General features: G+C 45.0%; 1 protein-coding gene across 1 annotated transcript; it reads left to right on the top strand.

The window, feature by feature from the left end:
• The first annotated feature begins 788 nt into the window (after positions 1 to 788).
• Positions 789 to 27,866, top strand: LOC135376031 (uncharacterized). Its single transcript, XM_064608643.1, has 11 exons — positions 789 to 902; positions 3,066 to 3,198; positions 7,331 to 7,464; positions 12,265 to 12,409; positions 12,815 to 12,945; positions 19,703 to 19,859; positions 21,885 to 22,018; positions 23,566 to 23,725; positions 25,371 to 25,495; positions 26,443 to 26,599; positions 27,529 to 27,866. The coding sequence occupies exons 1-11, from the start codon at positions 860 to 862 to the stop codon at positions 27,788 to 27,790; spliced, it is 1,581 nt and encodes a 526-aa protein (XP_064464713.1). The 5' UTR covers positions 789 to 859; the 3' UTR covers positions 27,791 to 27,866.

The raw sequence follows: 27,866 nt of genomic DNA, 5'->3' as shown, positions 1-27,866 counted from the left end.
TCGTCGCCATGCCAGAAAGAACACAGTCGGGATCAGGAAGAAATAGAACAAAAATAATTTTTAAAAGAAAAGAGACGTCTAGTCACCCTATTCAAATGTGTCTCAAATTAAGACTTCTCTGTGACGGCTTCTATTATGTATGTTCGCCCGTGTTTGCAACGAGAAGGTCACCGGCATACGAAACGTCACAAGCGAGTTATTGTCCTTCTTGCCCCATCGGCACAGGTGGAGATGGGCCATGAGCTCACATCAGATGAGAAGGGGACCCAGAAGTGTTTCTCTGGCCTTCTTCGAAAAACTTGGAAGGAAAATCCAACCTGATCTCTCAGTTCTGTATTAAGCGCGCACGACTTTTCAGTGTGTCTTTGCCGTGTTACACTTTTACAGCTGAGAGCTCGGAGGCCGTATAGAGCACAGCTCGGATGGAGACGTCGTGTTGAGGGAAGTGTCCTCCACAAGTAAAACAACGAAGCCATGTGCTTGAAGCGAGGTATAGAACGACAGGTGTACCTCACAAAACCAGGTATCGCATAGGATGTGGGATGTTAGGATACTGTCTGAAGGGATAGGACACTGTATGGTGTTTTCCGAAGGCGTTGTTTCAGATCGTGCAACTTTTCCTCTGCAAAATTCCGTAGCAGATATTATGATTGTGGTGCATTGTGAATAAAATGCCTATGAATAACACTAAATAGTTGGCACACTATAGTCTTAGTTGCTCATGTGCCATAGAAATCCAATCATAATTATCATTATTATTATGATTGTCGGCACGAGCGCGTGTGGAACATTGCATACGCTGACTGAGCAGTACAGTACACCTGTTACGTGGGCGCTCGACAAAGGCAGTTCTTTTAAAATGAAGCAAGTCATCCTCGCTCTCGTATCGCTCTGCTTCTTCGGTGAGTTCTATGAAAGCTTTTCAATGTCCATAATTTTTTAATGTACTGGTGTTGCATCTTCACCTACATCTGCAGTCGCGAAATGTTCCTCTTACATAGAAGGGTTCCTCCTGTGTGAGTTTGCCCCCTCATGAGATGAAAATAACGCGTTTACTTCCTGATGATTAAGTCTGCATTCCATGTACCAAGTGGCGCTATTGTGCAGAAACCCTGTGTTGTGTGAATTCTTAGCGTGTAACAAGTGCATCCGGGCAAAGTGAATCTGCGTAGATTGTTAGTATACAACCGTTTCATGTACGTCTGTGTAGCACCATATGATTCAATTGAGACAGCCTTGCTAAGCCTAATGGATGTTGAAGCTACCACCCTGTTAAAGGTATAAAAGCGTTAGTGGGTAAGACTACGCTAGGTTCGTGAATTTCATCGGGCGGGGGCGCTTTGCGGTTTTGGCATCAGTTCGTGCGCCCGATCGTCGTTACCTCCTCAGTAAGATTGGCAGATCGTCTTGAAGAAAGCCCCAATAAGCCCACAGTGGACGTTCATTGAGTCCTCATCTCCATTGTCATTTCTTCGTCTTTCAGTTCAAAGTATACGTTTCCTTGCCGACCAAGTGTTGGCTGAAGGTAAAATTTACGTTGCCTAATGTTGAGCAAAGTTGAATGTATAATTATAACACTGAATCAACGTTGTTTCAACTGTTTCTAGTCAATCAATAAGTAGCAAATATTTACGTTGATTGTGCAATCTACATTCAACACATTCTCAACGTTTGACAACATTTAGAACTAAGTTACTGGATAATTTCAGGCTATGCTTGCAGACCTCCTGAATGTCTCAAACCAAATGCTTAGGAAACCTTTATCCATTTATGTTTACAAATCAAGTGTGCTACCATTCCAGCTTGAGTTGTAAACACGTACCTCACGTGCAGCCATGTAGCATCTGCTTCGGAGATCGACTATTAGAGACCGTGAACGGGTGGGGCGAGCTAAAAAAGTAAAGACAGAAAAAAGAAGGCGCCCCCTCAGCATTGGCGAGGCACATAACGTCGCCGACGATGCAGCCGAGGCGAACGGGGTTTCTCACCCACGTGATTGCAAAGCTGCTTTGCGCTTCAGGATTACACCCGCACATGTTGTGTGAATGTGTGTCATAGGGTTTTAATAGTAATTTCTAGAGATGGGACAACCGAATCCTTGAGTCCTTAGCAGTGATTTGTGATTCGGAAATCCGAATACGAGTGCCCAAAACTGCGAATCGAGTCTTTTGAATCCACAAACAGCGTTTGTTTGTCTGTTTGTTTGTTTGTTTGTTAAATTTCGCGCCTCCGGAGTCCACCGAAAGCCTGATTGGCCGGCGGGTGAGCCAAGCCCGTGCAGAATGAGACAACAGACGGACAGCTTCTGCGTTTTCATTGTACATGAATCGCCTCATAAGCAACTACATGAGGCTGTTATGCGTCTCATTCAGAGTCTGAGTCAGAGCCACAATCTGCATTCTGTAATTGCTGGGATATATGCACACGGTCCGTGTCACAAAATTCACCACAAAATTCAACATGGGAGCACAAACACACAACAAAAAAGCAATGTTATTTTTAATGAACATGATGGGAATTGACGTTATGAGCCTGGAACACATAGAAAGGACAAATACGCGCAAAACATCAAGTGCCTAAGAAATCAATGATGAAAGAAGGAAATCACTGAAAAGGAATTCGGGTTCGAGTCCTACAGCTGGCTAACCTTTTCAGTGACTTCCTTCTCTTATCGTTCTTTGCAATTGTTTATAGGTCTAGCGCGAAGGTCGTTTATAGATTTCAGGTCGTTTAGATTTATAGCCCATTCACATATCACTCTTTCCGTAACATGAACGCAACGGTTCCAAAAGTGTGTTAAACTAATCCAATCTGATTTAAGAAGTCAATACCATTGAATCCTGATTGTTTAAAATGTACTAGAGGCCAATGCAGTAGACTTGCTACTTTTCCACAATATGAAAGGTAAACGAACCTTAGACAATTAAAGCATTCTGGGCATGGCACTGCATCTCTACTGCTGATGAGTGTGCGCAACACGAGAAGCAAAAAAAAAAAGCAGGCAAATGCAGAGTGCTGCTTTCTATTTCGAAGCGTACGAATATACCCGGTTACAATATTTCCAGACTTCATTGCGCCACAATGCGAGAAAGAAAACATGGCGCAGATATTTTCTGAAGCTGACGCTGAATGTAATGCAAGATACAGACAGCAATACGGACTCACTACAGATTTGGTTCCCGATACGACAAGATGCTGGTAAGTGTTATCTCCCATTGAAGCAAGGGCTCCGAAGCAGCCTCGTGCGTTTTACGGTGGGAGCTGTTATTTTTCAGAGCTATACTGCTAATCGCTTGATCCGCTCTGCAGTGCGCAAAAAGACCGTGAAACGGATGAGGGCGAAACGGCTTGGCCGCGGCGGAGAGCAATACAAGCAAGTCCCCGCAGGCACTGTTGCAATACGGCCACGTACCCACATGCGCCAAAAGCACACGGTAGCGCGTATGCGGAGTGGGAAATTCTTGCCGCAGTGCGGAAGAAGCCGCCTCCGCGTCCCGCTTTTCCTCGACCACGTGGTTTCTAGCGGCATGCCGCGCATCATCGCCTAGTCAGGTTGTCAAGAGAGATTGCACCACGCTGTTTTCTTAAGGCCACCCACGCAGTCTGCAGTACGTTGACAGCGTCGTCAGCGTCGAGTACCCACATCGTTTTGAGTACCCACATGCGGTAGAGGTGTGCGCAACCGCCTGCCGCGAGTTTGCATGCCGTCTCATCTATACTGCCTCCGCTCGCGGCTCTCCACAGCGAGAGCTTGCGCTTCTGAGACCGTCGACAAGCTGGCGAACGACAGCGAAGTCGAGCTATTGTTTGTAGTGAACGTTTCCCTTCCTACATCTGAACATTTGCGAAATCAACATCCCAGACGCAAGAAACGTAGGCTTCGGGTTCACTCGTTCCGGCGGTAGCGCATTCTTTCCTTGTGAACAATACTGAAGTATTGGAAGGCTTTGGATAAGCTGGTGCTCCGGCGCCTGGCTATATCGAATTATCGAAAAGTATTCACTATTCGTGCGTTTTCGTATAAAATGTGCCGTCACGCCCAAAGCATGCGCTTTTATGCAGATTCATGTTATAAGCATAGTACCCTTTAAATCGGCTTCAAACCTGGGCGAAAATTGTTGTTCCATCGTCCACGTACGGAAGCAAATACAAGGTATCATTGGATTATAATGAAAATACTACGCCACCTGGAATCATTAGAATCATGCGGTCAAAGGCACTTGTTCTTACTTGGTTTTACCACCTTCCTAATGTGAATGTCATGCATCGTAAGTCTAACTATGTAAACATTTGCGAACAGAACTCGGGATATTGCTCAGTAAATGTCACTGTCTTACCCCACCAATATGAAGAACGTGCCGAATTCACTCAAATTTGTGATAATTGACAGCGATATTCACGAACTATCCCTTCGAAAAAAAGAAGAAAAAAAAAACGAAGCGCCTGACCATAACGCCTACGACTTCTTGAGCGCAATCGCTGTCAGTCCGACGAAAGGAGGTTCCAAATCCAACCCACTCGGGCATCGCAGAAAGAGATGACAAATACATGGCTTATCGCGTCCTGCTTCCGCTGGGATCAGGTTTTCCCTCTCCCAATTTCATGCATCATTATTTTTGTAACGTAATGCAAAGTGGATCAGTTAGAATAATTTGAATTGAATTAGCACATCAAGCAGCTGTCCCGCGTCTCTAAAATAATGCTTTCCTCAGTGATCTCTTTGTATAAAGGCTGGATCGCGCATGGGAGAGGTGCTCCGTGAGGGGGGGGGGGGGGAGGCGTGCATTCGGGCCGCCATGTTGGGAAGCCCTAAAGCGCAGTGTGTGCCCATGAGAACAACGGGAGGCAACGGAGATTGTGAATATTTATTGCGCTGCAGGCGTTGATCGTTGTTTGTCATCGCACAATTTTGTAAGGTGCCAGCATACTGATATATCCTACCAGTGTTTCACGGGTGTCCTGCCGTTCGATTCTTAATTACGTTATGTTTTGCATTCTGAATCTAGACCGTCACTGCAGTGCAGCGCTGGGGATTGTACTACAGCTCGTTTCCCAGTCAATATTTCAACAAGAAGCGATGTGAGGTTAACAACCATGTAATATCAAGTGCTGCATTCTGGACAAAAATTGTACCACAAAGAACAGTCCGAGAAAAAATATACTCGCATGGCAGAAAGAGATCGCTCTGTAGAATCACAGCCGTTGTTTTAGCCGTGGATGGGTTTAGTATGGTTTATATCAAGCATCGCCGCAGAAAGTGTCTTTTAGTGAACGACAGCGGTGCTGTGCCTCGCAAATATGAGCACACCGAAGTAGCCCAAATAATTACTTCACGCAATTAGATCACGCTCGTTAGGACAGTTAATCAGGTAGTGATGTAAGCTTAATCAATTAAGTTACTTAAAAGTGGTAACACATCCATGAGACACAGGACTTATCTGTTTTTGAAGTACAGCCCTTCTATGTTTATTTCTTCGTTCATTTGTTCTGATTATTTGCAGGCGCGGTTGTGCCAAACTGAATGTCCTTCTCGAGTACTCACATGCTTTTGTTGAACACAACTGCAGATTGAGCAAAGCTGCTTAGGGACGGGGGCCTGTTATCCAGTGCTGACTATGTCATGCTTGTTATGTGGAGCACGTTCCAAAAAATGCAGCTGCACATCTGAAACTCCAATCAGTATCATCGTCATCTAAAAGGGAGCGTCGTAGCACCGTTGTGAGATCAGACACACTTTCTGAACATCTTCTGTGGCACCTTCCGCAGTTTGCACAATTTTGTTCAGCATCGAAGCCTCTCATAGGAACCACTTTGCGTTAACTGTGACTCCCATCTTACATTTTGATGTGCAAGGACCCTCTTGCACTACACACCTATGGTTTGCAAATTGCAACAGGACGATGTGGAGCTTGAAAGAGTAGTGATTTTGTCATTTTGGCCCTCGTGTACCCCGTTTGTGAAACGTAAACAAAATAGTCCACGATATGGTTTTGTAAAGGTCACTGATGATGAGTAAAGAGTATACAAGTTCAAGTTTATTCAACATTTTATATCGTTCATTATATTATTCAACATTTTTTATCAAGTTTATACAACATCCATCAGGAGGTGGTTCCTTCCTGTAAACTAGAAACCCGTGGATGAGGAACATAATACTTACCTGTACACTCAGTCGCATTACACTTCATAGACGATTCTCTGGGTAGCCCCATGAGGAAATCTGTATTGAGAGTCCACTTTTGCCTTAAAAACTGCTACAAATAGCACGACACGCTACAAATTAGTGTTATCGCAACAACCAGACGATATAGCTCAGACACAAAGGCGGTATTCAAGTCGTGCAGCACCACCGTTACGTAGGATTCTTTGCCACAAATCAAACCAAGGCACAAAACAATACCAATACATGAAAAAGGGTGGCAATCTTGGTCTCATTATAACGTAATACCGAATCTTTGCGCGAAGGTAATTCAAAGAAAAATGTGCACTTGCTTCCGTACCGTGCTTGCACCGTGAACCATGCTAGCAATGCATGCAGAAGAGCGCTCGAGTGTTCGCACATATATTGATGGCAACACTACCAGTGTAGTGTCACTCGTTCTCTCAATCGTATTATGAACTCAAAATGTATTTGCCGCCGGGTAAAATACAAGTGTGTTCCATAAAACCCCGGAAGAGCGATCAAACAACCTGCGTCCAGTCCTCGTTTTGGGCAAAAAAAAATTCATAATTGTCAACTAAATATACAGAATGGACACCTATTTATTCCTTGATAATAATGACTCACTTGTATAAATTTAGGCCCTGTATCCTTGCCAGTACGGTTGGTACGACCGTAATTGCAACAAGTTACCATGATCGCTGCGGCGGCTGTTGTGGGTACAGTAAGATGGCGGCCGGTTTCTTCACGCTCGCGATCCAGCCTTTTACAATCGACATCAGTGGCGTTTCTAGAACAATCGTCGTCTTCTGATCTTTGTTCTTTATCCCCCCCCTTTTTTTTTTTTTTTTTGAAATATACCACAAGAAGCTGTACAGCGCGATGCCCCTTGTTAGGCCTCTTGTCCATTTAACAGTGTTAAAATATTGATGTTAAATGAGGTCGGGATAATGTATTTGGTTGGTATATCTTCATTACTTTTCATCGTACCGATGTGCAGTGTGACTAAGTACTGGGGTTTTACATATGTTTGCATTTAGGTGCATTGATGAAACACGTTGCAGTTGTGTTGTATGCGTACTGTGTATTTATTACCCGCAAGATTTATGGCTCCGCGGCACTACAACCGTCAGCAAATAACTGAATTCGTTTTTATACTATCTTTTCCAGCATGTTGGAGTACGGCAAGGACTGCGTTCCCTTACGACTCAGAGAACAACGATGCGATCAACTGATCTTCACACATTTTAAGGACATGAGGAGCAAGCAAATAGTGGCGGAATGTGCATCATTGAACTTCAACTGTGAGTACATCGGTAGCCAGATTGCTGGGCGCATAATGTGACCTTCATATACCGCCTTCATGATGTCGGCGATGAAGATATCCACATTTTAGAATCAGTGTCACTTAACACCAGCACTCTACTTCATGAGAAAAAAAGAAAAAAGATATTCAACTGAATTTTGAACAAGGGACCTTAGGATCTGCGATTGGATAGAAAAAAATCGATAAGCCTTAAAGGAGGTACGAATTCCTATCTGCAGCTATTTAGTTACGGGTGTACTAAGTCTAATAGTGTTCTTCTACACATCGTAATTCTATATACAAGTTTTTGTTCAATACTTCTCCTTCATAACGGGTGCAGCGTTAATACAAAAACGTTATTTTTTCTGACAGAGGCGACTAGACGTACCGCCATCACGATACCTCTATCCCTTGCTACGTATTTGAAGAATTGTAGCACCCAATCAGACGCAAGCGCGGAGGTACACACAACGTCGTCTGCTCTACCCTGTCGGAGAGCAGAGTAGAAGCAGCAAGAAAGAGTGACAAACTTACGCGGGTTGGTAATATGGCCTAAAATGCTGGACAGAAAACCTGGGACCGTGCAATATACTTCTGCACGTCATTCGTTTGACGCGCCTTGTTTTCTATGATGTGGTGCAATTCACTTTCTTTCTGCCTCTGACGACGGCGTGGACACCACGCAGCGTAGGCATTTCGTCCTCAAAGCACGTGGGCACCTTTCTTTCTTTTTTTGGGATAAACCCTAAAATATGAAGATAAGAAATGTTCACGTTGAAAAACAGTGGTGGACAGAACGATCTTGGAACCGGGCCGAGGTAACCGCGATCGCATTGGTTGTATACAGACCTATCGGAATCATCTATATAGAGAACGTGTCACAGCCAACATGCCAGCGGGTCAGCTTGGTAGAGTTCATAACTCCTGTAATGAACGGTAAAAAAATTACCCAGTTTGACGGTTCCTTGCTCTTCGTTAGTCGCTGCGGTGTAACATACCATCCCATAGAACGGCGTAAGTCTTTGTTCCCATCGATGTAGCCACGACGCACGTAAATACTGAAACGTGGGTATTGTGCCAGTGGTACCTGTGCACCTTCGTCGGTACTATGACTGTCTAGTTTTCAGAAAAGTCAAAAGAAGACACAGGTTGCTGGGTTTCACTGCACCTTTATTAGTAGTATAACTTCCCCCTGGAGCTTTCTGCCATAGTCGAGAGTGTCATACTCATCCAATCTAATTCCTAAGAGACGTAGACGAGGCCGCTTAACGGCGCCACGAGCTTCACTGCCCCACCAGACTCCCATCTGGCAACCTGGATCTCTTCGTCGTTTGGTAATCCTAGAGTTTCCGTTCTAAGGCCCTCGGTACCGGGACAGTTGCACAATGCAGTAAGACACGCATCTAGTCTTCCATCACAGACACACATGCTTTACGATGCCGTGCTCTGACCGCTCGCCTTCGCTTTTGTTTGTTGCAATGGCTGTCGTCAACTCGAAACTTTCACAATACGAACACGTACGCTCTTCTATGAACAATCTGATCCTCTCCTATTTGCTGTAGCTGAGGCTCTTATCCGGACATTTGTCATTGTATTTTGCGAACGCTTCGAGGATCGAGCCTGTCATGTACCTGTTCGCCTTTGAGACTTTTACAGCGCCAACTGTTGATAGCAGGCACACCAGAGATCTCTCGATCGTCCGCGGAATGCGAGCATCACGTGACCCCTTCGCGGTTAATCCAAGTATTCGAAATGGGTCGTATGACGGAAATTCGCACTGACCTTGTCAGCGCCAGCGCAACTGACATCAACAAGCGACACAGCCAGCCGCAGTGTCCCCTGTAAACCATACACGTCCACCATAGAGGAGGTGTCCACCTGATATTCCAAATTGGATGTTAGGATATCCCATGGATCATTGCAGAGAGCCCGTAGACGTCGCATGTACGTCCTGGCGACTGTGGCTTGTCCCACTTTTTCCACATTCCACGGAGGTCAACTTCGGGGTATTTGGATATTCACAGGATGTTCTCAAATCTGCACATATTGCTATAAATGTGTTCTTTCAGAAATGTGCTATATGCTATGCAGCGGGGTGCCACGCATTCTTATGCAAGATATGCAACAATGTTTTATTTCAAGGCTACATTATGGCTAGGATTTTGACACCATAAGCGTATTGTAGTGTGGTAAATGGCAGCCCAGAGGCCATTCGGCCCTAATCCGAGACGAATGCAGACCGCGTGTTAATAAATGCGCTTTCACCTTTCACCATATAAGACGCAGGCTCCCTTTTTGGGCCCTCCACCGCGTACGCGCTTCGCCCTCACAGGCAGTTACACGGAGATGCCGGAGAAGTTGAACGGGATCGCTTGCGTACGTGCTCAGGGCCCTGTATTTTCTCATTAGTATTGGTACTATTTAATGAGCTGCCTTGTAAGTGGACAGACTCCTACTGGCGTTTTTTATGCCATTTTGGTTCAGCTTCTGCCACTGCATTATGATTAGCTACTTTGTTTCTACCTTGTATTTCTGTTAGAGACATTGCGCGTGAAGTTTTAAAAGCAAAAAAAAAAAGTCTCAGAACCATGAACTTAGAAAGGCAGTGGCATACCTTTCGAAAATAAAAACATACACTGTATATTGCTTGTCTCGCGAACTTCCACCAATTCTAGTGTACCGTTTGCCTGTGAGCCAAAGTAAAAGGTGAGCCGTTTAATTTTAATGCGATTGCGTATACCAGTATGGAATCGCATTAAAATTAAACAGCCCGGATGCCCGCCATTGCTGTGCTACGCTTATTATGAAGGCAGATTCATTTGTGTAACAAACACAGACACACACAGAAAACTGATCCTGGAATGGTTCACAAAGACAAAAGCCGAACACAATTTCCAACAAGAAGCGAATTAGCACACGAACTAGTTTTCGTCGTTCACACTTCTCCCCCAAGGGTAACGGCTATACGCGGAGGATCTGGCAGAGAACGACTCTTTAGCGGTTTTGCTTAGCACAGACTATGCGACTCGCTTGTAGTGGAAATGAGAGCAGGCAACACATTTTTTTGAATCTGCGACGTGGTTGTGGGCATGCACCCTGACCAGTTAACTGCCGCCCACTTTTAGCAAGAGAAGGCGGAGGAAGTAAGCAAAGCTTACTTGCGAAGCTATGACATAGCGCGGGACCCGCCCCTATTCGCCCAATATCACCACCGCATATCTTGGCGCCAAAAAGTTTGCTCACATGTGTACCTCCACCTGGACGCGGGAAGGAGAGCACTGCATTCCCTCAACGATGGCCTGCAACGCATTCTAACGCGTGGCGCTAAGCGCTTCACGACAACCGTCACCGGGCGACAGGAAATTCAGTGTTGACACTAAACGCGCGGGCGGAACCGAGACCTTCGGCTTTCAAGTTATAAAATCATATGCTGTTCTTAACGGCTCTCCTACACAGCCGACAGATACAGCACAGATGCCCATCCTACAGTTGGTGATGCAACGTTCATACATGATCGGCCCACACAGACGAGCACGATGGCCACAGCGCCTGGTCTTGATAACCTTTCGCTCCTTCCCTCCCCGGAAGGGGACTACTGTAGGAACACAGCAGTCTTAAGCAAGGGGTTACGCCACCTTATTTTCTTTTTACGACTTAGACAAGATGTTAGTCAAGGCTGGCTACAAACAAGGACGACACAAGCACCTAGGCCTACAGCCACTAGAATCAACCAGGTCAAGCAACTCAGGAAAACGAAACCATGACGCCAGTACATTTTCCCGTCGGTCGATTTCTTATCTTGTTCTTTTTCTTTATCTTCAGCGACGAACACAGAATCCCTGCCCGTATCTCTGCCCCGTCTTTCCCTTTCTCCTTCTCCCTCCAGGAGCGCTCAAGCTATACGCGAGTGCTGACGTTTCTGCAAACGATGTAAGAAACAGCGGGATATTCGCGTTCATAAAAAAACTCGCGGCTTCATCTGTTCATAGCATCTTGTGTCTTCTCTATTTATCCCGTCCTTCACAATCTGTTAGAACCGAACAGGCTATCAACCAGGACATCCGCCTGGCAGCAAAAAACGTACCTGGTTAGTCCCCATAAAAATGATGTACATTAAAAAAAAGCCCTGTATGATGCGTCCTCATCCATAGAAATCGAGATGCAGTGAACTTCCTAGTTTTATGGAGTATTATTGAATTACCACTGGTAACTCTACACTATTAGAATGAACTACACCACCCCCAGGCAGCACATAAGTCGAACCCATATTGGCTCTGCAATCTACAGGAAAACGTAAAAAAAATGACATCAATATTACTACCGTTACCCGGGCTCATCCTTGACGTTATCACAGATGGCGCAATATGGAAAATAGGGGTTTGCCGATATAGGCAGTCAATATTGGTTCAATAGGGAGCCTGGTTGCACTTTTCATGCCCACCTGAGACCAGTATTGGCCAACCTGGCAGCCCACATTGATCCCTTATTCGGCCAATGTTGGTGTGTTGCCTGGGACAGCACCGTCCTAGCTAACCATCATCCCGGATGACAACGTTCTTAATCGTGATCTGTTGAAAACGGGAGGCGGATCCTATTCTGAGCTTATAGTACGCATCAGTGGGATCAAAATACGCTCCGCCTCTTGTTTACAATCAGGGGCAAAAAGGCCGTCGTTCGGGATGATGGTTAGCTAGGAGCGTGCTACGTGGTGAAGCTCATGTTTAACAAGTGCATGCAGAATCCAAATAACGTGTGATTTGCATTACATGTGTCCGCATATCATATCCTTCGTTTGCAGGCCCTTTTGCAGCAACGTGCGACTCCTCAACAATATCCGAGGCCAACACTGACTGCTACAAAAGATTTGAAATGGAACACGGCGGCATTCCCCGAAAACCAAATGATCCAATTGAGCCAACTGGGAATATAAGATTACTCTGTTGGTGAGTGGTATTTCGTGTGCACGACGTGGTTGCACGGCGGTGCCATCAGAAAAAAAGCGCACACCCACACCCCAATCCACATCTGTAGAAAGGGCCTTAGTAATGGAAATCTGATATTTCTACGACCTTGCGTCACAAGTACTGAACTGCGTAACTGAAGAAGAGGCAACGCTAGTGCAGCGTCAGAATAAATGAATGAATGCCGTGCTAATGTTGAGTCACAATAAGGGAAAAGTCGCGCTAATGCAAATGTAGCACCCCAAGACGGGAACCATATTCTGTACCGTGCTTCATCTGTCCAGCGTTCATCAATTTAAGTACACCCGACTGAATGCCATGTCAGGCTGCAATTTCCATCAGATGTTCCCTGTCATTTAACAAGTTTTTCCATGCCATGTTTTCCAGTATGTTAAAATACAACAAGTATTGCGTTCCGAAACTCCTAGAAGACAAAGGATGCCACCCCGCTGCTGCTCTACAGTCTGCGACGGAGATAGAGACCAGATTGAAAAATTGTCCAACACCCAACCCGTTATGTGAGTATAACAGCGGAAAGAGTTCTGACCGCATAATGCATCCTAATGGCATCCTCTGATGGCATAATGCAACCTGATAACGTTACCATTTTACCGCCCTCGTTGACTAAAGTGGTAACGTGGTCCGTAGTTACCTCATACCAAGGTTTAGGCTACAAATCCGACACAGAACGCCGGCAGCAATTTCGTGACAGTTTACAATTTGTTCCGAGAGGCTGCATTAAGCGAAGCACGTTAAACACACTGCGTTGTGCTCTCATATCTTAAAGTGCGACGAACGCACGTTACAGAACTCTCAGGTGGGCAAACTTATTCCGCACACCGACCACTGAGGCGTTCGCTCATGATCATAGTAGACTCGTGACGCAAAGACACTTGGACCAAAACCACGCAATTCTCCAATGTTTCGTGTCTGATACATATTTTATCTTTCGGCATATTTCACATTGATCGTTATACAGGGTGTTCAAAATTGAGCTTTCACTAGCACTTTATAAATAGGCGAACAAAAGAAAACTGGTGATATTTTTTTCTGTTCCTTGAGTAAGAAACAGGTGCTACATAGTCAGCACCGCCTGTTTCTTACACAAGTAGCGTAAAGTTATCATCCGGTTTCCTGTCATCGCTGTGTTTGCGTAGCGCTCGTGAAAGCTTAATTCTGAACACTCTGTATAAAATATTTTGCCATATATCGGCGATTTTTGGTCGTGTTTCACGTCATATTTCGGCACCACTTGAACCATTTTTAACATTTATCGATCCCAGTATCTTTGCCTCCGCTCGCGTAATTTCGAAACGGAGGTCATGGTGGTAAAACTTGCGGTCAAACTACATAAGCGCGTGCTTCTGGCCTATTTCGAGGTACGCAATCAGCGAATTGGCAAAGCACCGCTAGCACCCAGCACAACTTCTGAAAGCGGAACGTGCGACAAAGACTCGGCGACTTGAAGTTCTGCTTTAGAAAAAAAATAAAGGAAATCAAATTATTGCGGTATGTGGGCACCGCCCTCTGCAAGGCAACGATATCGCTTTGCAAGCATTCTTGTAATATGCACTTTGCATGAACTCCCGGGCCTCAATTTTCATTTTCAACATGGACTCAGTATGGATTAAATTCGAAAAAAATGTACCTTCAGGGCAGCCAAGTAGGCCCGTGACACGAAATATTTGAAACCTGCGATAGGGATCTACTGGACCCCTATACAGGGTGTTCCAAATTAAGCTTTCACGAGCGCTACGCAAACACAGCGATGACGGGAAACTGGATGATAACTTTACGCTACTTGTGAAAGGAGCAGCTGCTGCTGATTATGTAGCACCTGTTTCTTACTCAAGGAGCAGAGAAAATAGCACCAGTTTTCTTTTGTTCGCCTGTTTATAAAGTGCTAGTGAAAGCTTAATTTTGAACACCCTGTATATGCTTTGTAGCCTCTTGCACCACATTGCATTTGTTAAATAAACGTGAAATCTGATAAAGTTCCTTCTCCGGTATTCAGTCCTGGTGGCGCACATTCAACGTAACAAGAGTGACAGCTGGGGTCCGATCTTCAACTTGTCGTTATCTCATAACGCGCGTTATATGCATCACTTCTGCCCGTGACTCGACACCAGCTCGTGCGCGAGGCTCGTGAACGAGTCGTTCAGGCTAACGAAACGAGCTTTATGCATGGTTTTCTGTGATCACAATCTGTACCCCTCGGGAAACTCTTGTGTTGAGACGACATCGCCCTGAGCAGGCTGCCGACAAGGCCGCATTTTCTCCGACCGAAAAGATTGTTCTATTTGTTTCGATAGCTCGCATTCCCGTGCTCTCATATGTGCCCATTCCATTCCAATGCCCGTTCTCATGCTCGCTGTATACCGCTGTATAGCTCGCTAGTCGTGTAAAAATAATGAACAAGAACGTATATCAGTGAAAGTACGAACGTCGACGAATAAGCAAAACTTTTAAATCATATTCATGCCCTGGCGATTGTGCCGGGTGAGAATGGCCTTAAGTATGACACGAGAAGTAGTGTTTGCTCAGTTGTAGGGCATATGGGAGTCCGAGGCCAGAAAGGGAAGATGTAGTGGCATCAGTAGTATTAGACGGAGGAGTAGGTTGCCCTTTCTCCTCAGCATTAATACTTATTTGATTACTTCTACGTACGTTTCTGTTTCAAGCATCGAAGTACAACACGCAGCCGTTACTGTCAGGCTTCACAAACTGCGCACTTAAAATAAATTTGTAGTGTGGTAAAACGTTTTTGTAGTCAGCTTGAACACTATTGCAGGCGAATGTTAAGAATTCAAGAGAATCTACCTCAAGAAATGTACCGAGTGCTTTGCTCTTCACATTCAAAACAACATCGACACTATGCAGCAACATACTCTAAGAAGAAATAATTCAAAAACTACTATAGGAATCTAATAATATAGGCATCGCCTTAGATGTTCATTAGAACGCCTGTAGCTACCAAGACGGTGTGAATTACTGTCATAAGTCGTCACAAACATAGTGAACAGCGCTTTTTGACGGGGAAACTACTGAAATCTGCCTCGTCCAGCTGAAAGGCATCCTGAAGCCATCGAGTCCATTCCCGATCGAAAAATCCATCAGGGCCAGTCCTAACGGAACCATTAGACCAATAGGCCAGAAACAGAAACAGAAATGTAAAGAAAGAAAAGCGCTCTCCAGAACTGAAGGCGCAAAAGCTTACTTAGGGTGGCAGTGTCCATCTCCGTCGATGCATGGACATCAAAGTGGAAGTGAATGCAGGTAGCACAAACACTATACGTATAACTTGTATTCCGTGATTTGGAGAATGCGAGTGTTGTTTGCGGTCGCGATTAAAAATAAGGTGTGAGATGTCTAAATTTACTTTATTCTCTCACACAGGCAACATTGAAGTGAGGAATGGCTTGGGGTATTAACTCAAGACTAACACAACATATGTGTTTCTTACTGCTTTGGTTGAGACATCCTGTAGGTCCATCGAAAATCGAACTTCCGCAGTGCAATCCCGAGTTCCTTTCTCTATCGCAACACTCCATGCCATTAGAGAATTCCGTCATCACTAGGAAAAATTTTGAAACTGCCGACACGCGATATCTGGCAGATATACAGAAAGGGGCGTCCACCTGTGACGCTCCCAGTCGTTTATGGATGCCTAGGTACTGGCGCATAGCAGGTGGCCTTCTATAGGCCGCGAGCTTCACGCAATGCTGAATCGTCTTTACACGCTAGGGCGTTCACACCTTGAGCCTCTGGGCGCTGATCAGTTTTAGGGAAGTTTTATGGGCTTGACGTATCGTCCCGAACCATATTTAAGTGAATACTGAAGCAATATTACAATATTTCGAGTGCAGCGAATCAGATGGCATAAAACATTAGTAGCTTGACTGTCAGGGGTCTATCGGCCTGTCAGGACAATGGGAGCTGCCATATTGAATACTGTAAGAAAGTCGGCTACAGCGATGCTCATTTCTTACGACAGCTAGAAGTTTCGATACAGGAGAACTTTTCAGGCTTATTTGTTGCAGTTATGTCCTTTACGGGGTCTTGCATGGAGTGTTTTAGCAATTATGCCCACGCACGACACAGTATTGGACCCCCATATTGGCTAGTCATTGGCAATGCAGGTACAATATGGGACCAGTTTCACCAGGATTTTCCGCATACTGCCTTAGCCCTGTTAATATGGGCCGATTTTGCAAAGTTTTGGGCCAATATAGGAAAAATCCTGACAATATGGGCCCCGTATTGCCCATGTGCAACCCATATTGACTGAAAATGCAGAAAATGGTACGTACCTGTGTTGTACCAAATGCCCAAGCAGCACGGCAAGATTGGACGTTGAAGCACGTGAAATGCCCAATTCAGTACGTCCTTACATCCAACAACTTCCCGCAGAGCATACACATCTTTCGAGAGAGTCCATATATGTGGCAATGCCACTGTAAGATGCACTGAAACTCAACAACCAAACTTTCCACTTGCTGCAAACAGCCACCATTTTTCTTCGTGATACCAATGCCAATCCGTCGAACCGACTGACAGCGTGGGCGTTTGAGCGAAATCACGCGTCCTACAACTAATGCGCATGCGCAACACAGACTCGGTTCGGACGTTTGATTCGGGCTAAAATGTCGCTGGTTCCTCTAATGATAACGGAATTGCGGCAGGTCAATTAGAAAACACAATGCTTGATAGGAAGGGATGGCTCTTCATTAACGCTAGGTGCTTTCAAGTTACTGCAGGCGGTGTGTGTCGCTGATGTGTATGCCTGTCACCATCACGAAAGTGTTCACCTCCTTTGTACTCTAGGAGGGAGTTAGAAATTTTTGGTCCATACACTGTTGGGATCCCAAAGAAGACCGCTGAGGGATGTTTGGCATTGGCATGTCCGTGGGACTGCCTGGGTCCTTCAGCAAGTTGGGCATAGCACCTGTTCTTCGTTTTTATGGCGATGCAGTGTTGTTTTTGTAATGCTATACAACGTGGATCAATAAGATCCGAAGAAATGAAAAAAAAAAACATAAACAAGAGAGAAGTAATAGCAGTGGTGGGCATTGTACCGGAGAATGTTTTCTTATTACACGGGCTCCCCTTTGACATCATTGGAAATATTGGGGCAAAATGGGCTTGCCAATATGGGGAGACCATATTGGTCCAATATCAATCCTGGTTGCACTCCCATACTGGACATGTATTGGTAATCCTGGTTTTCCATACGGGTCCAATAATGGACTAAAGAGTGAACCTAGTGCAGGGATCACAGGAAGTGTTCTCTGAATAATGTAAAAAATAAAGAAAAGAAACCCTGGCCTAGGCATAAGTAGAGAGACGACCACGTGACTCAAACTTGCACATACAATTAAACATGACTGGCAAGAAAAATTGGACTAAGGTAGTGCTGCAAGATAAGTCAGAAATTAGGAACTGAATATAGATTTTTTTGTTTCGTGTATTTTCTTTAAAAACACCCATAGGCACGTTCTGACATGTACTGAGCTTGTGATCTAGAAATCAGAACGGACGTAATAGGTTCTAAAGTAAACACAGAATAAGAAATTTAAAAACACAAAGCGTGGGGCAAGATAAGACACGCCATCGTAATGAACTATACAAATTAGATCTAATTCAAGCACCTACACGGCCCACTTGAACACACACCCCGTACATCACGAGCGATAAAACCAGACAGAACCTGGTGGCATTTCCCTCCACCGTCCTTTGCAAACGAAGCACCGTCAGTCTGATGTGTTGCTGGCGGCTCGCTTTTGAGTGCACTTCAGCTTTACTGCAAACATTCTAGGGCACAGGAAAATTATAGTCAGTATGCAAAAGAGGAATGTCTGAGTAACCAGCATAAGGCCACCTAATAGTAAATTAAAATTGCGTTACGTCTAAATTACGTTGAGTTTCATGTCTTACCCCGTGGACACCACCGGATGCTTTAATATTTCAGTTAAACACCGGATAACCGAGAGTACCCATATTTTGCATATATCTAGTTGAATGAATAAAGTAATAGGATTTGGACTTACATTGACAGAATAAACTTGCGATACGCTGATACGCAGACGACAAGCAAAGGGACTACAGAAAATCGCACCTTTTTTCTCGGTCTTTACATTCCAGGCAAAAGTAAACGATTTTGTTTTCTCTTCAACGCAAATACCAATCCGGACAATTCTCGCGTGCAATAAAGCTGACATGCACAGCCACCTATGAGGAAAGTTTGAAGCGCATGGGGCAACGGGTCTCTGAGAGAGGCGGCGTCGAGCAAAAAAATGTTGCACATATTGCCCGGTGTATTATCTTGCCCCACATTACCCTAACTGGGAAGAAAAACACTGGCCAACCTGAGACGAAGGCAACCAGGTCAAGCGAAAGTAATGCAGTTAGATCTCAAAAGGTAGGCTGGGAGAATAGGGGCACCGAAACGAGAGTGTTGTCTCCCCATTCCGATCATTGATTTCTGTTATGACTGCATCAGTCACACAAGGCAAGGAGGAAATACTAATTCTTGACGTGCCCGTGAGACATCCGTCATGAGTGGGACTTGCGTTGTAAAGAATATAAGAACCAGCAGCGCGTCCCACTCCAGGTCGTTCGCCCTAGAGATGTCCAATGCGTTTTGTGCGCGCTATGGGGTTGATATGGACGCCATGTGCACGTAGCGTTTTCATGCGGGAAGAAAAGTTCCCACGAGTTTCGCCCTTTGGACCTTGGAGCAGACAGATGTAGTTTTTCAGGTATTCTAAGCGTGTCATTCGTGTGCAGCACTCGCTTCTTGTCTATGCTGTTTGTATTGTCATCGGTTTTAGCACTTTTGGTTTGCGATGTACCACCAAGAGATGATATTTATACTCGTTGCGGACCAATATACTTGACGTCTGACGTACCAAGACTGAGAAGGAATGTGCATGTGCTTGAGAGATCAGGGACCAGAAAGGGACTATATGGGCGGGGAGGTACTGGACGAGCGACTCCACGCAGTGGTATTTTCAGACACAAAATATCCTCGCGCTGGCCCCTGATTCACGGAAGTTTCTCTTTGACCAGCTCCCACCTGACGCAGAGTTCTTCGTTCTATATACTACTAAGCCAATTTTGTAGAATCCTCAAACAAATTTAGATACCGAAGCAATTGGAAGTCTAAGAGGGCCAGTGGTATTTGGGGCAGAGAACAGTCCAGGGAGAAGTCTCTTCTTAAATTCCTGACGAGTGTTTGTTGGGGCACTCTGCTTATACCACATACTTCGTTATCAGGCGTCCCTCCACGACAGTGCAAGCAAAGCTTACCCGACGCCAAATTCATTTGCGAGTACAGATATAAAAAGGAACATGGAACCATAGCTCCAAAGCGTCGTGCAGACCTGCAACCGAGAGATCAGGGCCGAGACAAGGTGCACAAAAAACGTTGCTGGTAAGCGCTTTCCCGTTGAAGTTGCGCAGCCGCATTATGACATTGAATATGTGGATGAAAGCTGCTCTCATCCCGTTCCACTCACTGCTATAGTACGTCTTCCTAAAGTATTTCCTGTGCGTTGCGCTATAGCTGATGTTTGAATGAACGAGTAACTGAGAAGCACGAGCGGCAATGAGGGGGGGAGGGGGCATGTTTGTGAGAGTTTCCGGCCTCAGCGTTTCCGGAGGCACTGTAACAAGACATACGACACCGGAGAAACGGAGAAGACATAAACACGCAGCAACAAAAGTTTTCTCAAACAGAGCGAAGCCCTCAGCAGACGGCAGAGCTGAAATAGTTAGGTCTGTGGCACACGCTGAAATTACTTTTGTGCTTCATCAGCGGTTTGAGCGGATCACGAGGATATCAGGCTTTAATATAGGAATTGCAATGTACTCCAAGTTACTGTCAATGTTCGAGCCAATGTTAATTAGTCCCCTAATTTGGGAAAAAATACGGTTTCCTAGTAGCACCCCTGCCGAGTAGTCCAATGAAAAAACTAAATGCTTCCTAAGCCAACTCCCCCTGTTAAGAAAATGCGTTGGAGCTAAAAAGAAACACCCTGTATATTCATAAACTTCTGAAGCGGGGGAATAATCGAGGTGTTCTGCGCGTTTACCACGTATGGTTGTTTCAATAGTTTTCTTGAAGATTGGTCGACAAGCGCCCTTTGTTTGCACAAAATACGGGTTTCACAGAAAAGGGATCTACGGTTGTTTCAGTCACAGAGATGCAGAAGGTGTGGGTTCGAGTCCTACAGCTGTCTAACCCTTTCAGTGACTTTCATCTTTCACCTTTCATGCAGGACAAGCTCGCTGGGAACATGGCTTCTTTCAGTGCTGGTGTTTACGGAGATGGTCATTCGGACACCGTCCCTTCTAGCCTAAGTAACACAAACCACGCACAAACGGGATACCATAATCCACGAAAATGGTTACATAAGACAAGCGGTTTGCGCTAATTTACAGTAGAGACATGTAAAACTGAAGAAAACAGTTTGCTCAACTTTAAAAACACTCGAGAACACAATCTTGAAGTCCAAATATAGAATGACTGAAAATCCAATCTACCGGCAAGGAAGTAAAGAAAGTTCCTCAGGAAGAGTTCAGAGACTGGTTTTCTAGGAATTGTACTGATCATGGGCATGATATTCAAAAGGTTATGGTTGACGCGTTAAAGGTTCATGCGAATTGAGGGCACGGGGGAAGAAAATATCCATTCAGTCTTTTACGAGTGAGGTCAATGGGCCAGCGTGAGGCGAGGGGGGATTACCTCCACTGTGATGTCCACATATTTAGATCGTAAGATCCTCGCTCTAGCGTACTGAAACAAAAGCTCATACACTGGTTTGACAGACTACAACCAACGTAATACAACACGTGGATACTGATGCGTTATGGACAGATATTCATGAACATATCTTTTGTGCAAACACAGGGCCGCTCGAGGGGACCCCCCAAAAGGAAAAAAAAAACACGTGACAATTGCGCAAGCAGTACCCCTCTTATTCGTCTTCCCCCGCTTCGGAGGTTTTTCAATATATACGGGTTTCGTCGTCAATTAACCTTTTTGCTGTGTAAGAGAGAACTTTTCTGTGTGTCTGTCTACTCTATATCTCAGAGTCCTGTCACTGTCGTGCACCAGATAGTCACCGCCCTTCTACTTCTTTCCGGCGCAATAATTTATGAGAAAGCCACTCTTATGTGGTACTAACGTAATATCGCTAACCGGAAATCCCATGAGTCGGGGTGGAAACCTGGCGCCACACACACTGACATTACCGTGAATTATCACGTTTTACGTTTAACGTAGTCAATGCAGAGAGAGAGAAAGAGAGAGACGATTTTTTTTCACATCTCCCGCGCAGCGCGCCTTCTTGCTTATTCTAAGAGGCCCAATCAATGGCCATGTGACAATTTCTTAGCCCTCACTACGTTACGAATATCTGCAATTTATCTCGTCTTTGCATGCAACTCTTTCCAGTCTAATGCAATACAACAAGGATTGTGTTCCGAAAATACTCCAAGAAGAGTTCGTATGTAGTGATCCAGATTTTCTTGAGGTGTTCTTCGAGCAAATACGAACTGAGTGTGGAACATCCAAGTGGGACTGTACAGGTGGGTGTTATTCAAAGTGACGTTCTGGATAGAGATGCGAAGCCCCGGGAAAAACGAAAATTTTGAGGAATAAACCGTTTTTTTTTGTGTATTTTCCTCGTCTTTGGAAAAATAGCCCAGAATTTCCCGGCGACAAAATTGAAAAATGTGAATGTTCGTCCCTCTGATGGGTTCCTGCCCGCCAACAATGCCTTAGGCACCTCTAATCCGCCAACAACCACCAACTTAGTGCTCCGTCTGGCCGCTTCAAGCGATCGCCATCGCGATCGCATAATGTCGGAGTTCTGGTCGGAGTGCACACGATGTTCTAATTACCTATCGCTGTCCCATGGGATGATCTGCTCAGCATTTATGCCAAGAGGATGAGCAGTAGCTCAGTGTATGCTGTGCTTTGGGCGGCAATGCTTCGACTCAGCAGTAACCGCGTCTCTTTCCATATTTAAAAAGTATTTTGAAAAAAAAAAAACAGAAAAATCAAAATCCTTTCTTTTTTCTTCGAGCGCTTCAAAATGTCCGGAAATTTTGCATCTCTTGTTCTGCAGCAACCAGTCAGGAGTCCGCAAAGAGATCACAGAACATCTTCTGTGCGTAATATAAAGTGCGAAACTGAACACAACTAGGGGGATGAACGACTCAAACCAGCAGAAGTTTAATTTCCACGAGACAACTCACGTGCCTAACAGGGTGACTGGTAGGAAAAAGAGAAGGAAAAGGAATTAAACGGACCACCCTAAGACAGGAAGGAACCAGGACAAGCGAATGTAGGACAGTTAGGTCACAGAAGGCATCTTAGGCTGCTGGACCAGGCACACACACGCGAGACTTTTGCCCCATTCCGACCAGTGATTGCTCACGACGGCCGCTGGAGGCAAAGAAATATTAATTCTCGAGTTGTCTAGGCGACATCCGTTGTTGCTGGAGCACGTATTATAAAAATTTTAAACGTAGACAGTGTTAAAAAAAAGAACTGGTACCCGTTGCACGCCGGATCTCTTGCTCTATAGACGTCCCGTGCGTTTCGGGCGGTCGCAAACGCCACAGTCATGACCATGACGTCGTCAAGGGCCCACGCGTTTCGGCCTTTGGAGTTTGGAGCAGAGGGATGTAGTTTCCGAGGTCTTGTTAGCGTGTCGCTCCCGTGTAAAAAAAAGTTGTTAGGTTCGCTAGCTGTCTCTGCTGCTTGTATTGTTATCTTCGGTGTTAGCACTCTTACATGGCGATGCCCCACTAGCATAAGATACACGCTCTTCGCCAATTCCAATCGACGCCTGGCGTTCCAAGGTTGAGAACGAATGCCAATATACTCGAGAGAACAGGGAAGTGAACGGGGGGACGATATCTCCTCCTATTGGTCCCAGATGTACGGAAGCTTCCCTTTGACCAGCCCCCAGTTGACGTAAGGCCCACAAAGAATTTTAGAAAATCCTGCGAGGAAGAGGGCCACTGATGTTTGGGACAGAGAACGGTCTAGGAAGAACAGTCTCTTCTTACATTCCTGACGCGTGTTTGTTGGGAGACTCTGCTTATACCACATATTTCGTTTTCAGGCGTCCCTGCACCACAGTGCGATGACGAGCAATTATCCAACGCGAGGAAAATTTGCGATTACAAATATGCGGATGAGCACGGAACCATAGCTCCAAAACATCGTGCAGACCTACAACCTAGGGATATGAGCCCTGCTGAGGTGCACAGACTACGATGCTGGTAAGCGCTGTTCTACGTGCAAGCGGACGTTAAGGTTGCGCAGCCGCGTTGTGATAATGAATATGGCGATCAAAGCTGCTCTCACACCGTTCCACTCACTGCGAGAGCGCGTTGCACTACACCTCGTAATTGAATGAACGACTGGTAACCGAGAAACTTGAGAAGACAATGGGGAGGCATGAATTGGACTAAGCTTTTCCCAATTGTGAATGAGAGACGCAGGCGACACACAAACACGCAGGTACTTTTCTCAAACATGTCAAGGTTTAATACGTGGCAAACAAGTAAAAGGACTGCTTACGCAATTACTACGTATGGTTATCGCCATAGTATCCCTGAGAATTGTCCGCCAAGAGGCCCTCTCTTTATAGAAAATACGGGTTTCACAGAAAAGAGGTTTAGAATTGTTGCATTCACTGAGATGCAGGACAAGTTCACTAGTCTTCTGTCGGTGTTAAGCTGCTGATTACGAATACGGTCATTAAGATACCGTCCCTTCTAGCCCATATAACAGAAGCCACGCTCAAACAGATTACCTATTAACAGATTACAGATTCTAATATACCTTCGGAAGTGGGGTTCTCGAACTTAGTGCTCCTCATGATTTTTTCCCTTATTTGATAATTTATATTTCTCTATGCTTTCTTTCGAATCCGCCGGGCTCGTTGCCCGTCATAGGATGTACAGGAAAGGTACAGGTAAATTGCGGCTGTTTACCAAAGTGAGTGGAATCAGTAAAACAGAACACATCGGGACAATTCGTGTAGTTTCGTATCATTTACCATTCTTGGAAAAGAAAAGGAAGAAGCAAATAAGGTGCAATTAAAGGAAACTATATTACGTCTCTAATGTATCATCACACTGTCCTAAAGTTGTCATTAATCGAGTTCTGAGGACATCCTGAGTGCACCATATAGTGCCCCACAGTGACGATGAGGACGCATGAATTGGGGATCAGATTCGACTTTCTTGCGCGTGCCACCCCTGTTCATACATGGTTCTCTTAGAATATCCTTGGGATGAGAGTGTGTTCTTGGGTTTAGACCGAGATTAACGGGCAGCTTTGCTACGGTGTTTACGACATCACATCCATTATTATGTGACTGACGTGAACCAAAGCAATGAACGCAGATAGTGAGGTATTATACGCACATATTCGTGAACTCTTATTTCGTGCAAAGAAAGGGCCGCTTGCTGGGACCCCCTCATGTAAACTGTTCAAGCGGTAATGCAATCCTTCCCTTATTCATCTTCAGCCGCTTCGGAGGTATTTGAATAGATTCGCCGTCTATTACACTTTGCTGTGCTTACGAAAAGACTATGTCCACTGCCTGTCTCGGGTATTGCCCTCTCGCAATCATGCACCAGCTAGACACCGCCCTTCGACTCCTTTCCGGCACCATAATCGTTGAGAGATGCCCATTCCAGTGTCATACACACGGAACATTGTTCCACTGAAATCCCTCGAGTAGAATACTGCCACGACACGCGCACTCTCCCTGAATTGTCACGGGCCCTGTTCTAAGAGAACCCATCAACGACCACGTGACAATTTAATAAACCTCAGTATGTCAAGCATTTCTAATTTACCTCCTATTTGCCAGTCTATTTTCGTTTTCCACCTCATTTTCAACCTTTTTTCCAGTCTAATGGAATACAGCAAGGATTGTGTTCCACGATTTCTGAAACATTACGGTTGCACTGATCCAGATTTTATTGAGATGTTCCTCGAGCAAGTACGCGATGAATGTGGAACTTCCAAGTGGAACTGTAAGTACAACAGCGAGAAGAATATCGTGGCATAATGCGCACTTCATTGCTTCATTGGCCACAGCCCGGTTGGTAACACCAGTCTTAAAGGAGCATGGAAAAGAAATTTCACTATATGAAAAAAGTTGGTTTTAGTTTGTCAAGCAAAAAATCATTCTCGTAAAATATTCATACCGAACAATATATTGTTACAGCAGAATTCAATTTATAGAATCGCTTCCGTGGCGGAGGCTTAGCGCGATCGTCTCACGAGCCACTTCCCATTGACTGTGACGTCAAACGATAAAAGTGCTCTCATTCGTAACGGAAAATTCGAGGGATGCTCCTCTTTGACAGCTATTCATTGTGTTCTGTTGGTTTAAAGCATGAAACAAAGGTGCAAACAAAGGATAAAGCAATACGCTCATGATAATTTATAACGAGAATGCGATCGTGTCTTATAGCCCTTTTTATCTTATCGTATGTACGTATCTGTGTCACAAAGACTGCCGCTGGCTCACGTGAGGCGATAAGCAGGTTTCGGGCTGCTCACAAAGTAGTGCAACATGACGCGGCTCTTTTCATATTCGTCGCTGGAAAACAAGGCAAACAAAGTGCGCCCTTCGTGTCTGAAACTCTTTGAAATCGTTCAACGATCGCAGCTTTGACTGGTACTGCAGCTGGACACACTTCCTTCCCCACATTCCCACCATATATTCACAAAAACGCGATTTAAGGAATGGGCGCCGCGATTAGTGCTGCCACCCCTGATCAGAATTTAACACGAAAAGCACAACATCGTATGAGACACTTAGCACACATGTCGTTAATGCCCCATAGCATCTTGTCGTTTTCATGCTAAATTCTCCACTAAACTAGTCTTGGTTAGATTTCCTGTAATCAGCTGCTTATGTCTTATTAATTTACTGATATCTGAATTATACATACATTCGTATGTTCTGTTTCAGGTGGGACTGCACCGAAGTGCAACAAGGAAACAGTGACCGACGCCGACACTGAGTGCGGCACAAAATACACGCAGGAGCACGGCGTTAGTACTCTAAAACCCAATGAACAACCAGACAATGCAGACAAGAGCAACGAGATGCGCAAGCAACAGTGCTGGTATGTGGTTTTCTACTTGTGCGGTCCCGCAGTCATGATAAAAGAAGTGGACCAGTAGTCTCAAACAGAGTTCGAGGTAACGAGTTACAAGTAACTCGTTTGGTTTGAGGCATGGAATGCATCTAATGGCATCTTGGCATACATTTACTGGTACTAAGTTCCTTTCAGAGGAACTCGTTCCTTTTTCAGGTAACCTTGCCACAGTAGGCTAAGTTAAGTTCCAAGTTACTTTTAACTCGCTTTTCACTCACGTCCAGATACTTTTTTTGTTGCTTCCTCCCAGGTTACTTCATGGCATTGTTCGCCATGAAACGTGACATTCAATCAATGACAGTATTCTGTTCAGGAAGTAATAACCGCTGCCATTGAAATGAAGCTGAACCATTCTGCGGTTACAGGGAGTAAGATGCAAAACGTCCTGAGAAACGTCATCATGACATTGGTGGACAGACTGGAACCGAAACCAATCGGAAGGAGAGGGCTGGGTTCCACGGGTTGCAAGCAACTCGAGGTCTAACTCAGCTGCTCATGCGTGCTGCACGTGCGTAATGCGAAGTAACTTGGAATTAACTTTTTACGTAGCTCAGTAGCTGCGAGTTACGTTTCCGGCTGAAGAACCTCATTATTAACATAGTTACATTTTTCACAGGGTAACTTAACTTGCAACGAGTTTTTTTCTTTTTTTTACGCGTAACTTCTCAATCTATGCTCTCAAACATCACACCAATAGTGGACCGATATTGTTCCAATATCGGAAACCAATCTTGCAAATATTGGGCCAATGTGGCAAATGCAACGTGGTCCCACATATTTCTACACACCTTAATCCGGCCTCTTTTCGCCAACGCACAACTGACGCTGATTTTCCCGTTACACCGGATCAAAGGCTATGTCAGAGTTTGCATGCATTTGAATGTCATCTTTTCCAGTTCCATGGAATACAGCAAGCACTGTGTTCCCGAAGTGCTAAAAAGGAAAGGATGCAGTGATGAGATTGTTGCATCTTTCATTGCACAGAGGAAGAAGCTGATGGCGGTAATGTGTGGAACGTCGATGGGGCACTGTGATTTCTACAAGAACAAGAGCACTGGGCATATAATACATCCCATACGGACTTTGTCAACATTCATCTTTGTGATGTCGGTGGGAACAAGCGGCTTTGACGGCCGGTTATGGTATCTGCAGGGTTAACTTACCATTATAAATTATCATTATCAGTTTTATTTTCTTGATATTTTCAATGGTTGAGCATCGAGGCACAACGACA

This window comes from Ornithodoros turicata, unplaced genomic scaffold (genome assembly GCF_037126465.1).
Source record: "Ornithodoros turicata isolate Travis unplaced genomic scaffold, ASM3712646v1 ctg00000979.1, whole genome shotgun sequence".
Taxonomy (NCBI): Eukaryota; Metazoa; Arthropoda; class Arachnida; order Ixodida; family Argasidae; genus Ornithodoros; species Ornithodoros turicata.
The sequence above is the reverse complement of the archived record's forward strand: the minus strand, read 5'-3'. Positions and strand labels throughout refer to the sequence as shown.

Bases quoted from the DNA above. Each gene is read 5' to 3' on its own strand.
- LOC135376031 (XM_064608643.1), top strand. From the start codon at position 860: ATGAAGCAAGTCATCCTCGCTCTCGTATCGCTCTGCTTCTTCG. The intron at 903-3,065 runs GTGAGTTCTATG...CAATATTTCCAG, and splicing joins CGTATCGCTCTGCTTCTTCG to ACTTCATTGCGCCACAATGC. The intron at 12,410-12,814 runs GTGAGTGGTATT...CATGTTTTCCAG, and splicing joins AATATAAGATTACTCTGTTG to TATGTTAAAATACAACAAGT.